General features: G+C 38.7%; 1 protein-coding gene across 18 annotated transcripts in view; it reads right to left on the bottom strand.

Annotated features, from left to right (window-relative positions):
• The window catches only part of DTNB (dystrobrevin beta), a 258,809-nt gene that overhangs the window by 205,610 nt on the left and 40,407 nt on the right, over positions 1-12,792 (bottom strand). For all 18 annotated transcript variants that reach the window (XR_008995919.1, XM_057497369.1, XM_057497380.1 and 15 more), the window contains one exon: positions 638-718. Coding sequence is in view for 16 of the 18 variants with exons in the window: in XM_057497369.1 (XP_057353352.1) it covers positions 638-718 (81 nt within the window). In the remaining 2 variants the exon portion in view is untranslated. The remainder of the gene's footprint in view (positions 1-637; positions 719-12,792) is intronic.

Raw genomic sequence — 12,792 nt, 5'->3', positions numbered from 1 at the left:
AAACCAGGACTAAATGTGAAGTTTTCTCAATTCCAAAGCTAATGTTCTTTCCATTATACAAAACAGTTTTCATTAATATACATATACTCACACACAAGAAAAGTATAGTAATTCTGTAACTAGTTCACCTTGGAAATTAACAGAAGAAAGATGTTATATGTACAGATTTTATATATATACACATATACATGTATATATTTTACTTGTTCTATATGTAGCAACTGTAGTGATTACTTTTGGAAATGGCTGATTCATATTATATTAAGTTTAAATCAGGAAAGTTATTTATTATATCTCTATCAAAATAATAAATTTTTTCCTCCAGAAGGTGATAAATTGTATTCATTTTGGATAAAACTCTTCACTAAAGAAAATGACAAGATGTCAAATCTTCCATTTCAAGAACATCAATACAATGCCAGCCTTAAAACTAGTTACATTACTGAGTTTGTTAATTTTGAGCAACACAGAGTAAAATGACAAATTCTTTCCATTACAAAGTTTATATTCCAAAGTTTATTTTGTTTACAACAAAAATAATAAAATTAACATTACAATATGACTAAACAATATTAAAATCTCTTATATTACTAAGAGCTCTATCAAGCTATCACAGAAATCAGTAGAAATGACTTACGATTGCATCGTTTTTGTACAAATCGTAATTTGCAAGCTGTTCTGTAAGTTGACAGTCGTATCACATCAAAATTCTGAGCACCTGAAAAAAGGGGAAATAAAAAATAAAAAATGCTCAACTGGATTTACTGTTTAATTTCCAAATGCTGGGAAGGCACTCCATTCCATCATGTTTGCACAGTCTATATATAACATGTCAACTATGCCTCCTTCGGACAAAACACAAACTGGGAAGGAAGTGTTAGGCACACTTTCTGCATGCCCACGTCATGCCAACCACTGTACCAGTAGTTTTGCCTATGTGATTCTGTCTACCAGCATAAGAACAAGTCAATTCACCTAGTATAACTCACTCTCTTCACTCTTTCTCCAGTGCAGTTAAGAGTTGATTTGGGTAGTTCAAAACAAAAGGGAGCAAGTATCACACCACTCCAAAGCCAACTAGTTTAGGACAATGGGAATCTTCCCGTACTTCAGCCCAGTTTGCCAGAAATCTCCACACTGAAGTTTTAGGTACTAGTCAAAAATCAACAATCGCTTTGCTTCTCTTTGCCACTCTCCTTTGTGAAGACACATCCCTCGACAAGCAGTGTAAAGAAAATAGAGACAGCAGTAGGATGGCACAGGATTCAGAAATTCTACTGAGCCCTGGTCAGACTATCATTTTTTAAAAATCTAGTAGTCCAAATCCAAAAATAATTTCTAAGAGTTAAGATACACATATCAATAACCTAAGAATTTTATTAAAATCTTACTGTACCATCACTCAACCAACCAGGTTCTCAAATTCCCCATATGTTTACCTTCTTCTGAAGCAGTCATCTTTCAGAAAATCCTTATACACTGCCTCTAATGCCCTTCACTTTTTAAATACTTCTCTCATGTAAGTGTCATGCTGATTTTCTGGTTAGAAAATATGGTAGTTTGGGATATAAAAAATGAAAAAAGAAGTCCTCAGTGAAGAAACTGAAATGATTATAGTTGTCCTTTGGAGATTCTGAAGTAGAAATGATTAGTTTTTCACCTCATTACCATTCAAGAACATTTTATCGTAAGAAATACAGTAAAGAATGATTAGAGAAAGGATTAAAGATGGCGGTGTGAGAGGAGAGACACAGGCTTCCTCCTAAAACTGGATACAATGAGAAAATATACTTGGCACAACTAATCATGAGAGAGCAACAGGGAAGAGGACGGTGTCAGACTGCACACACCTGGAGAAAAGAGCAGACCTCACCGAACGGGGTAACGTACCAGAGCTGTGGCTCCACGGGACCTGAGCCCTTCCCCCACCCCAGCTCACTGGTGGGAGGAAGAGAAATGGAGCAGGGAGGGAGTGGAAGGCTTGGGACTGCTGAATACCTAGCTCTGGAGATCTGCGCTGGGAGCACAAACCTACACTTCATGGTGCTTTCATGAGACTCGCATGACTACCGGGGTTGGAAAGTTAATACAGGCAGAGTTCCTGGGGAGACTGGGATTCCGGCCACTTGTGGAAAGCAGGGATCCATATCCAGCTGCTCTGGGACAAAAACTTATATCTGTGTGCCTGGCCCACTGGCTCAGGCAGTGGAGACAGGCACAGCAGCCAGGAGGCAGGGAACAGCTCTTTCCTTCCCCCAGGCACCAGTACCACTCCCCTGCAACCCCCGACATTGCTTCAGGGGCTGAGCAGCTCCAGAAGAGAGCTTCTGGACACTAGAGGGTGCCATATACAAACATGAAACACCAAAGGAACCTTGTCCAAAGTAAAATTATTAATACAACTCCCAAGAAAGATTTAAATAATATGGACCTCGTGACTCTTCCTGAAAGGGAGTTCAAAATAAAAATCATCAACATTCTAATGGAGATATGGAAAGACATCCAAGAAATCAGGAATGAATTCAGGTCGGAGATCCAATCGTTGAAGAGCACGATGGAGGGTATTAAAAGCAGGTTGGATTCAGTGGAGGAGACAATAAACGAAATAGAAATTAGAGAAGAGGAATACAAAGAAGCTGAGGCACAGAGAGAAAAAAGGATCTCTAAGAATGAAAGAATATTGAGAGAACTCTGTGACCAATCCAAGTGGAACAATATTCGCATTATAGGGATACCAGAAGAAGAAGAAGAGAGAGAGAAAGGGATAGAAAGTGTCTTTGAGGAGGTAGTTGCTGAAAACTTCCCGAAACTGGGGAAGGAGATAGTCTCTCAGGCCATGGAGATCCACAGATCTCCCAACACAAGGGACCCAAGGAAGACAACACCAAGACACATAGTAATAAAAATGGGAAAGATCAAGGATAAGGACAGACTGTTAAAAGAAGCCAGAGACAGAAATAAGATCACATACAAAGGAAAACCCATCAGGCTAACATCAGACTTCTCAGCAGAAACCTTACAGGCTATAAGGGAGTGGCATGATGTATTTAATGCCATGAAGCAGAAGGGCCTGGAACCAAGATTACTTTATTGGGCAAGATTATCATTTAAATTTGAAGGAGAAAATAAACAATTTCCAGATAAGCAAAAGATGAGAGAATTTACCTCCCACAAACCATCTCTACAGTCTATTTTGGAGGGACTGCTATAGATGGAAGTGTTCCTAAGGCCGAATAGCTGTCACCAGAGGTAATACAACCACAGTAAAGAAAGTAGAACAGCTAATTACGAAGCAAATGCAAAATTAAATTAACTATCCCCAAAGTCAATCAAGGGATAGACAAAAAGTACAGAATTTGATACCTAATATATAAAGACTTAAGGAGGAAGAAAAAGGAGGAGAAACAGAAAAGAACCTTTAGATTGTGTTTGTTACAGCATACTAAGTGAGTTAAGTTAGACTCTTAGATAGTAAGGAAAGTAACCTGGAACCTTTGGTAACCACGAATCTAAAGCCTGAAATGGCAATAAGTACATTCCTATTGATAATCACCCTAAATGTAAATGGACTGAATGCACCAATCAAGACATAGAGTCACTGAATGGGTAAAAAAACAAGACCAATCTATACGCTACTTACAAGAGACTCACCTCAAACCCAAAGACATGCACAGATTAAAAGTCAAGGGATGGAAAAAGATATTTCATGCAAACAACAGGGAGAAAAAAGCAGGTGTTGCAGTACTAGTATCAGACAAAACAGACTTCAAAACAAAGTAACAAGAGATAAAGAAGGACATTACATAATGATAAAGGACTCAGTCCAACAAGAGGATATAACCACCCAACACTGGAGCAGCAACATATGTGAAACAAATACTAACAGAACTGAAGGAGGAAATAGGATGCAATGCATTCATTTTAGGAGACTTCAACACACCATTCACTCCAAAGGACAGATCCACCAGACAGAAAATAAGTAAGGACACAGAGGCACTGAACAACACACTAGAACAGAAGGACCTAATAGACATCTATAGAACTCTACACCCAAAAGCAGCAGGATACACATTCTTCTCAAGTGCACATGGAACATTCCCAGAATAGACCACATACTAGGCCACAAAAAGAGCCTCAGTAAATTCAAAAAGACTGAAATTCTATCAACCAACTTCTCAGACCACAAAGGTATAAAATTAGAAATAAATTGTACAAAGAAAGCAAAAAGGCTCACAAACACATGGAGGCTTAACAACACGCTCCTAAATAGTCAATGGATCAATGAGCAAATTAAAATGGAGATCCAGCAATATATGGAAATAAATGATGACAACAACACAAAGCCCCAACTTCTGTGGGATGCAGTGAAAGCAGTTCAAAGAGTAAAGTATATAGCAATCCAGGCATATTTAAAGAAGGAAGAACAAACCCAAATGAATAGTCTAATGTCACAATTATCAAAATTGGAAAAAGAAGAATAAATGAGGCCTAAAGTCAGCAGAAGGAGGGACATAATAAAGATCAGAGAAGAAATAAATAAAATTGAGAAGAATAAAACAATAGAAAAAAATCAATGAAACCAAGAGCTCGTTCTTTAAGAAAATAAACAAAATAGATAAGCCTCTAGCCAGACTTATTAAGAGAAAAAGAGAATCAACACACATCAACAGAATCAGAAACGAGGAAGGAAACATCGCGACAGACCCAACAGAAATACAAAGAATTATTACAGAATACTATGAAAACCTATATGCTAACAAGCTGGAAAACCTAGAAGAAATGGACAACATCCTAGAAAAATACAACCTTCCAAGACTGACCAAGGAAGAAACAAAATCTAAACAAACCAATTACCAGCAAAGAAATTGAATCAGTAATCAAAAAACTACCAAAGAACAAAACCACCGGGCCAGATGGATTTAGCTCGGAATTTTATCAGACATACAGAGAAGATATAATACCCATTCTCCTTAAAGTTTTCCAAAAAACAGAAGAGGAAGGAATACTTCCAAACTCATTCTATGAATCCAACATCACCCTAATACCAAAACCAGGCAAAGATCCCAACAAAAAAGAAAATTACAGACCAATATCCCTGATGAACGTAGATGCAAAAATACTCAACAAAATATTAGCAAACAGAATTCAAAAATACATCAAAAGGATCATACACCATGACCAAGTGGGATTCATCCCAGGGATGCAAGGATGGTACAACATTCGAAAATCCATCAACATCATCCACCATACCAACAAAAAGAAGGACAAAAACCACATGATCATCTCCATAGATGCTGAAAAAGCATTCGACAAAATTCAACATCCATTCATGATAAAAACTCTCAACAAAATGGGCAGAGAGGGCAAGTACCTCAACATAATAAAGGCCATATATGATAAACCCACAGTCAACATCATACTGAACAGTGAAAAGCTGAAAGCTTTTCCTCTGAGATCGGGAACAAGACAGGGATGTCCACTCTCCCCACTGTTATTCAACATAGTACTGGAGGTCCTAGCCATGGCAATTAGACAAAACAAAGAAATACAAGGAATCCAGATAGGTAAAGAAGAAGTTAAACTGTCACTATTTGCAGAGGACATGATATTGTACATAAAAAACCCTAAAGACTCCACTCCAAAACCAATAGAACTGATATCAGAATACAGCAAAGTTCCCGGATACAAAATTAACACACAGAAATCTGTGGCTTTCCTATACACTAACAATGATCTAATAGAAGGAGAAATCAGGAAAACAATTCCATTCACAATTGCATCAGAAAGAATAAAATACTTAGGAATAAACCTTACCAAGGAAGTGGAAGACCTATACCCTGAAAACTATAAGACACTCTTAAGAGAAATTAAAGAGGACACTAACAAATGGAAACTCATCCCATGCTCTTGGCTAGGAAGAATTAATATTGTCAAAATGGCCATCCTGCCCAAAGCAATATACAGATTTGATGCAAACCCTATCAAATTACCAACAACATTCTTCAACGAACTGGAACAAATAGTTCAAAAATTCATATGGAAACACCAAAGACCCTGAATAGCCAAAGAAATCCTGAGAAGGAAGAATAAGGTGGGGGGGATCTCACTCCCCAACTTCAAGCTCTACTACAAAGCCACAGTAATCAAGACAGTTTGGTACTGGCACAAGAACAGAGCCACAGACCAGTGGAACAGATTAGAGACTCCAGACATTAACCCAAACATATATGGTCAATTAATATTCAATAAAGGAACCATGGACACACAATGGGGAAATGACAGTCTCTTCAACAGATGGTGCTGGCAAAACTGGACAGCTACATGTAAGAGAATGAAATTGGATCACTGTCTAACCCCATACACAAAAGTAAATTCGAAATGGATCAAAGACCTGAATGTAAGTCATAAAACCATAAAACTCTTAGAAAAAAACATAGGCAAAAATCTCTTGGACATAAACATGAGCGACTTCTTCATGAACATATCTCCTCGGGCAAGGGAAACAAAAGCAAAAATGAACAAGTGGGACTATATCGAGCTGAAAAGCTTCTGTACAGCAAAGGACACCATCAATAGAACAAAAAGGTACCCTACAGTATGGGAGAATATATTCAGAAATGACAGATCTGATAAAGGGTTGACATCCAAAATATATAGAGCTCATGCACCTCAACAAACAAAAAGCAAATAATCCAATTAAAAAATGGGGAGAGTTGCTGAACAGACAGTTCTCCAAAGAAGAAATTCAGATGGCCAACAGACACATGAAAAGATGCTCCACATCGCTTGTCATCAGAGAAATGCAAATTAAAACCACAATGAGATATCACCTATGACCAGTAAGGATCGTCACAATCCAAAAGACAAACAACACCAAATGTTGGCAAGGTTGTGGAGAAAGGGGAACCCTCCTACACTGCTGGTGGGAATGTAAATTAGTTCAACCATTGTGGAAAGCAGTATGGAGGTTCCTCAAAAAGCTCAAAATAGAAATACCATTTGACCCAGGAATTCCACTTCTAGGAATTTACCCTAAGAATGCAGTAGCCCAGTTTGAAAAAGACAGATGCACCCCCATGTTTATCGCAGCACTATTTACAATAGCCAAGAAATGGAAGCAACCTAAGTGTCCATCAATAGATGAATGGATAAAGATGTGGTACATATACACAATGGAATATTATTCAGCCATAAGAAGAAAATAAATCCTACCATTTGCAACAACATGGATGGAGCTAGAGGGTATTATGCTCAGTGAAATAAGCCAGGTGGAGAAAGACAAGTACCAAATGATTTCACTCATATGTGGAGTATAAAAACAAAGAAAAACTGAAGGAACAGAACAGCAGCAGAATCACAGAACTCAAGAATGGACTAATGGTTACCAAAGGGAAAAGGACTGGGCAGAAGGGGTGGGGAGGGAGAGATCAGGGCATGGAAAAAGAAAGGGGGCCTTACGTTTAGCATGTATAATGTGGGGGTGGCATAGGGAGGGATGTGCAACACAGGGAAGACAAGTAGTGAGTCTACAGCATCTTACTACACTGATGGACAGTGACTGTAATGGGGTTTGTTGGGGGGGGACTTGGTGAAGGGGAGAGTCTAGTAACCATAATGTTCTTCATGTAATTGTAGATTAATGATAATAAAATGAATAAAAAAAAGAAATATAGTAAAATGTCATTTTAATACTAATATCAGACAATGTTTCAAGCTTGTGAAGAAATGGTGCAAAGGGGCCTAACTAAATACACAGGCAGCATTCTAGCCCCAGTTGGAGAGCCCAGTGAAGCTCCTGGACAGACAGGAGACAATCTGAGAACACTGGGTCCCCAGGAGGTACAAGAGAAAGATCGGAAAGGATAAGAAATGATTAACCTTTCTTTCTACATTATGGCTCTCCTCATTCATGAGACTGGAATATGAATGTTGTATAGAATAACCAAATCCCAAGGAATGCAGAGTCAAATGGAAGGGTTTTGTGGTACCTGCTTTTATCAGCTGTTATCAAAGTCTCTAGGGGAAGAACTGGAATCTTCATTCTAGAAGATCTTAAAATAAAAACACAGAACTACTCAACTAAAAGATCTGGCTCATGGACCTCTCAATTTTACTCACACCCAACTCCAATCAGTCTGGACTACATATAATTACCCAAACATGCCAAGCCCTCTCATCCCTAAGCCTTTCTAAGTGTTACTTACTACTCCAGTCCTTTCTGCATCATGTCACTGGGGTAACGCAGCCTAGACATCCTCCCAGATCCCTTCCCAGACCCCCACCCTTTCCCCCATCATGGTTCCTACAGCTCTTATTCCTTGTTTCCATTTCCAGGAAACTAAGTTCCACAAAGACAAAGACCATTTTATTTTTGTGTTGTTCACTATTATATGCCCCAAACTAGGACATAATAAAACTAGTATGCTAAATATTTATTGAATGAATAAACAATTGCACATTAGGAAGCTCTATGTTGCTGGTATAAAAGACTGATATGCTGTTTCACAAAAATACACCAAGTAAAATCAAAAGATTAGACAAACTATACAATTTTGGATACTAGCAAAGAAATGCTGATGGAGGGAGATGATAAATGTAGTGGGGAGGCCAAGCCCTTTTCTGGTATAAACATGTTGATGCTTTTAGTCTTCTTTGGGTAGAGCAGAGAATTCCAAATTGTGTTCTAGGGAGCCATAGGATTTGGTTGAAGTGTTCAGCAGACCCATGGGAGGCATAAGAAAGTGAACGTAGTTTGTTGAAAAGGAATCTAATTGAAGAGATGAGGAAAAAAGGAGAAAGGGCAGAAGGGATTTACAAGTCTAAGAAATGTAAGCACAATAACATTTCTGAATTACCCAAGAACTTTTACAAGCATTTCTAATAAGAAAAAAAAAGTTTTCAAGAAAATATTAGCCTAAATAAGTAACAAATATAAACATAGGAGGTGGATCCAAGATGGCAGCATGAGTAGGACAGTGGGAATCTCTTCCCAAAAACATACATATTTTTGAAAATACAACAAATACAACTATCCCTAAAAGAGAGACCAGAAGATACAGGACAACAGCCAGACTACATCCACACCTGCGAGAACCCAGCACCTCGCAAGGGGATAAGATACAAGCCCCAGCCCAGCGGGACCCGAGCGCCCCTCACCCCAGCTCCCGGCGGGAGGAGAGGAGTCAGAGCAGGGAGGGAGAGGGAGTCCAGGACTGCTAAACACCCAGCCCTAGGCATCTGCACCGGAGCGCAGACACACAGTGCGAGGAGTGCAGGAAACTAGTGAAACGGGACAGTAAAACCTGCGAGTGGGTCCCTGCAGCGGGTGCCCCTGGGACAAAGAAAAGTGAGTGCTTTTTGAAAGTCTTAAAGGGACAGGGACCCCACAACTGGACGGAAGCGTCCTGGGGCACTTAGCCCAGCAGCTGGGAATCCTGGGGAACTCCAGGTGCCCTAACCCCCTGGGTGGCAGCACAGCTCTGAGACCCCTCACGGCAATAAACAGCCCCCTGACTGTTCCCCCTCTGGCACGGCCCCGCCATAGCAGAGCAGCAGCCTGAGGCTGGCCATGCCCACAGCAAGGGAGCTTCCTCCATAGCGGCCGGGCAAGAAACAGAGACCCAGTCTATGAGCAACTGCCCAACACAAGCCACTAGGGGTCGCCGTTGTCCCAGGAAAGAAAATCCAGGAGCCAAGTGGAAGGGGTCTTGGTTCTCCCAGCTGACGGACGAGCTAACAGCATACCACTGCATCTATCGACATGAAAAGGCAGAAAAATTTGATCAAGACAAGACTAACCCAGACATCCTCTACATCCTCCCATGAGAAGGAATCTGGGTAGACAGATTTAACCAATTTTCCTGAAAAAGAATTCAAAATAAAAGTCATAACCATGCTGATGGACTTGCAGAGAAATATGCAAGAGCTAAGGAGGGAGAATACAGAAATAAAACAATTTCTGGAAGGACTTCAAAGCAGAATGGACGAGATGCAAGAGACCACTAATGGAAAAGAAATCAGAGAACAGGAATGCAGAGAAGCTGATGCAGAGAGAGATAAAAGGATCTCCAGGAATGAAAGAATATTAAGAGAACTGTGTGACCAATTGAAACAGAACAATATTCGCATTATAGGGGTACCAGAAGAAGAAGAGAGAGAAAAAGGGATAGAAAATGTCTTTGAAGAAATAATTGCTGAAAACTTCCCCAAACTGGGGAAGGAAATGGCCTCTCAGACCATGGAAATACACAGAACTACCCAAGGAGGGCAACACCAAGGCACATAATAAATAAAATGGCAAAGATCAAAGACAAGGACAGAGTATTAAAGGCAGCCAGAGACAAAGAAAAGGTCACCTACAAAGGAAAACCCATCAGGCTATCATCAGACTTCTCAACAGAAACCTTACAGGCCAGAAGAGAATGGCATGATATACTTAATGCAATGAAACAGAAGGGCCTTGAACCAACAATACTGTATCCAGCACAATTATCACTTAAATATGAAGAAGGGATTAAACAATTCCCAGACAAGCAAAAGTTGAGGGAATTTGCCTCCCACAAACCACCTCTACAGGGTATCTTAGAGGGACTGCTCTAGATGGGAACACTCCTAAAAAGAGCACAGAACAAAACACCCAACATATGAAGAATGGAGGAGGAGGAATAAGAAGGGAGAGAAATAAAGAATCATCAGACAGTGTTTATAATAGCTCAATAAGCCAGTTAAGTTAGACAGTAAGATAGTAAAGAAGCTAACCTTGAACCTTTGGTAACTGCAAACTTAAAGTCTGCAATGGCAATAAGTACATATCTTCCAATAATCACCCTAAATGTAAATGGACTGAATGCACCAATCAAAAGACACAGAGTAATAGAATGGATAAAAGAGCAAGACCCATCTATATGCTGCCTACAAGAGACTCACCTCAAACCCAAAGACATGCACAGATTAAAAGTCAAGGGATGGAAAAAGATATTTCATGCAAACAATAGGGAGAAAAAAGCAGGTGTTGCAGTACTAGTATCAGACAAAATAGACTTCAAAACAAAGAAAGTAACAATAGATAAAGAAGGACATTACATAATGATAAAGGACTCAGTCCAACAAGAGGATATAACCACCCAACACAGGAGGACCAACATATGTGAAACAAATACTAACAGAACTGAAGGAGGAAATAGGATGCAATGCATTCATTTTAGGAGACTTCAACACACCATTCACTCCAAAGGACAGATCCACCAGACAGAAAATAAGTAAGGACACAGAGGCACTGAACAACACGCTAGAACAGAAGGACCTAATAGACATCTGTAGAACTCTACACCCAAAAGCAACAGGATACACATTCTTCTCAAGTGCACATGGAACATTCTCCAAAATAGACCACATACTAGGCCACAAAAAGAGCCTCAGTAAATACAAAAAGATTGAAATTCTACCAAGCAACTTTTCAGACCACAAAGGTATAAAACTAGAAATAAATTGTACAAGGAAAGCAAAAGGGCTCACAAACACATGGAGGCTTAACAACATGCTCCTAAACAATCAATGGATCAACGACCAAATTAAAATGGAGATCAAGCAATACATGGAGACAAATGACAACAACAACACAAAGCCCCAACTTCTGTGGGATGCAGCAAAAGCAGTTCTAAAAGGAAAGTATATAGCAATCCAGGCATATTTAAAGAAGGAAGAACAACCCCAAAAGAACAGTCTAAAGTCACAATCATTGAAATTGGAAAAAGAACAAATGAGGCCTAAACTCAGCAGAAGGAGGGACATAATAAAGATCAGAGAAGATAAATAAAATTGAGAAGAATAAAACAATAGCAAAAATCAATGAAACCAAGAGCTGGTTCTTTGAGAGAATAAACAAAATAGATAAGCCTCTAGCCAGACTTATTAAGAGAAAAAGAGAATCAACAGAATCAGAAATGAGGAAGGAAACACCAGGACAGACCCAACAGAAATACAAAGAATTATTAGAGACGACTATGAAAACCTATATGCTAACAAGATGGAAAACCTAGGAGAAATGGACAACTTCCTACAAATATAAACATAAATGACTTCCTTATCCTACAAAGGGAAATGGTAGAGATGCATGCCTGACTGCACCTATATTTAGATTTGAATTTTTTTTTATTATGGCAAGCAAAGAAAGTGATAACTAAACAGGCTGGATAAAACAAAAACTGGTTATACAAAATAATAATAAAGTGTAATTTGTGGAGTTGAGAAAGATAAGACTAAAAATAGCACAAATTTCATAAAGGAGGTACTCTAAAAAATTCTAATATTCTTGTATTACTTTGAATAAAGTCTTAAATATTGATAAGTTTGGACTTTATTTTAATTGATGTTAAATTTCTAGGGTAGCTACAAAAAGAACAGAAAAAAGAATATACAATTCACAACCAAGCAGAGGAAAGTGGAATGGAAGGAAGAAGACAGAGGCAAGAAAAAAGGAAAAATAAAATGGAGAAAAGACAAAATTGAAGCAGAAAATAAGTTTAAGAAAAAATGAAATATATCAGTATTCATAAGACTAAATTCTTCAGTGAAAAGCATAAATTCTTCATTGAATTTATTATAATTCTCCATTGAATAAATTCTTCAGTGTAAAAGCAAAGATTGCCAGTCACACTGGTTTGCTCTTTTTTTCTTAATAATCTAACTTGTGCTGTCTATAGGAAATGCACATAAAATATAAGGATACAGAAAGTTTTTTAAAGAATGAAAAGATAAATATTGTACTAGGCATGCTAACCAAAAGAAGGCTGG

This window comes from Manis pentadactyla, chromosome 2 (assembly GCF_030020395.1).
Source record: "Manis pentadactyla isolate mManPen7 chromosome 2, mManPen7.hap1, whole genome shotgun sequence".
Lineage (NCBI taxonomy): Eukaryota > Metazoa > Chordata > Mammalia > Pholidota > Manidae > Manis > Manis pentadactyla.
The sequence above is the reverse complement of the archived record's forward strand: the minus strand, read 5'-3'. Positions and strand labels throughout refer to the sequence as shown.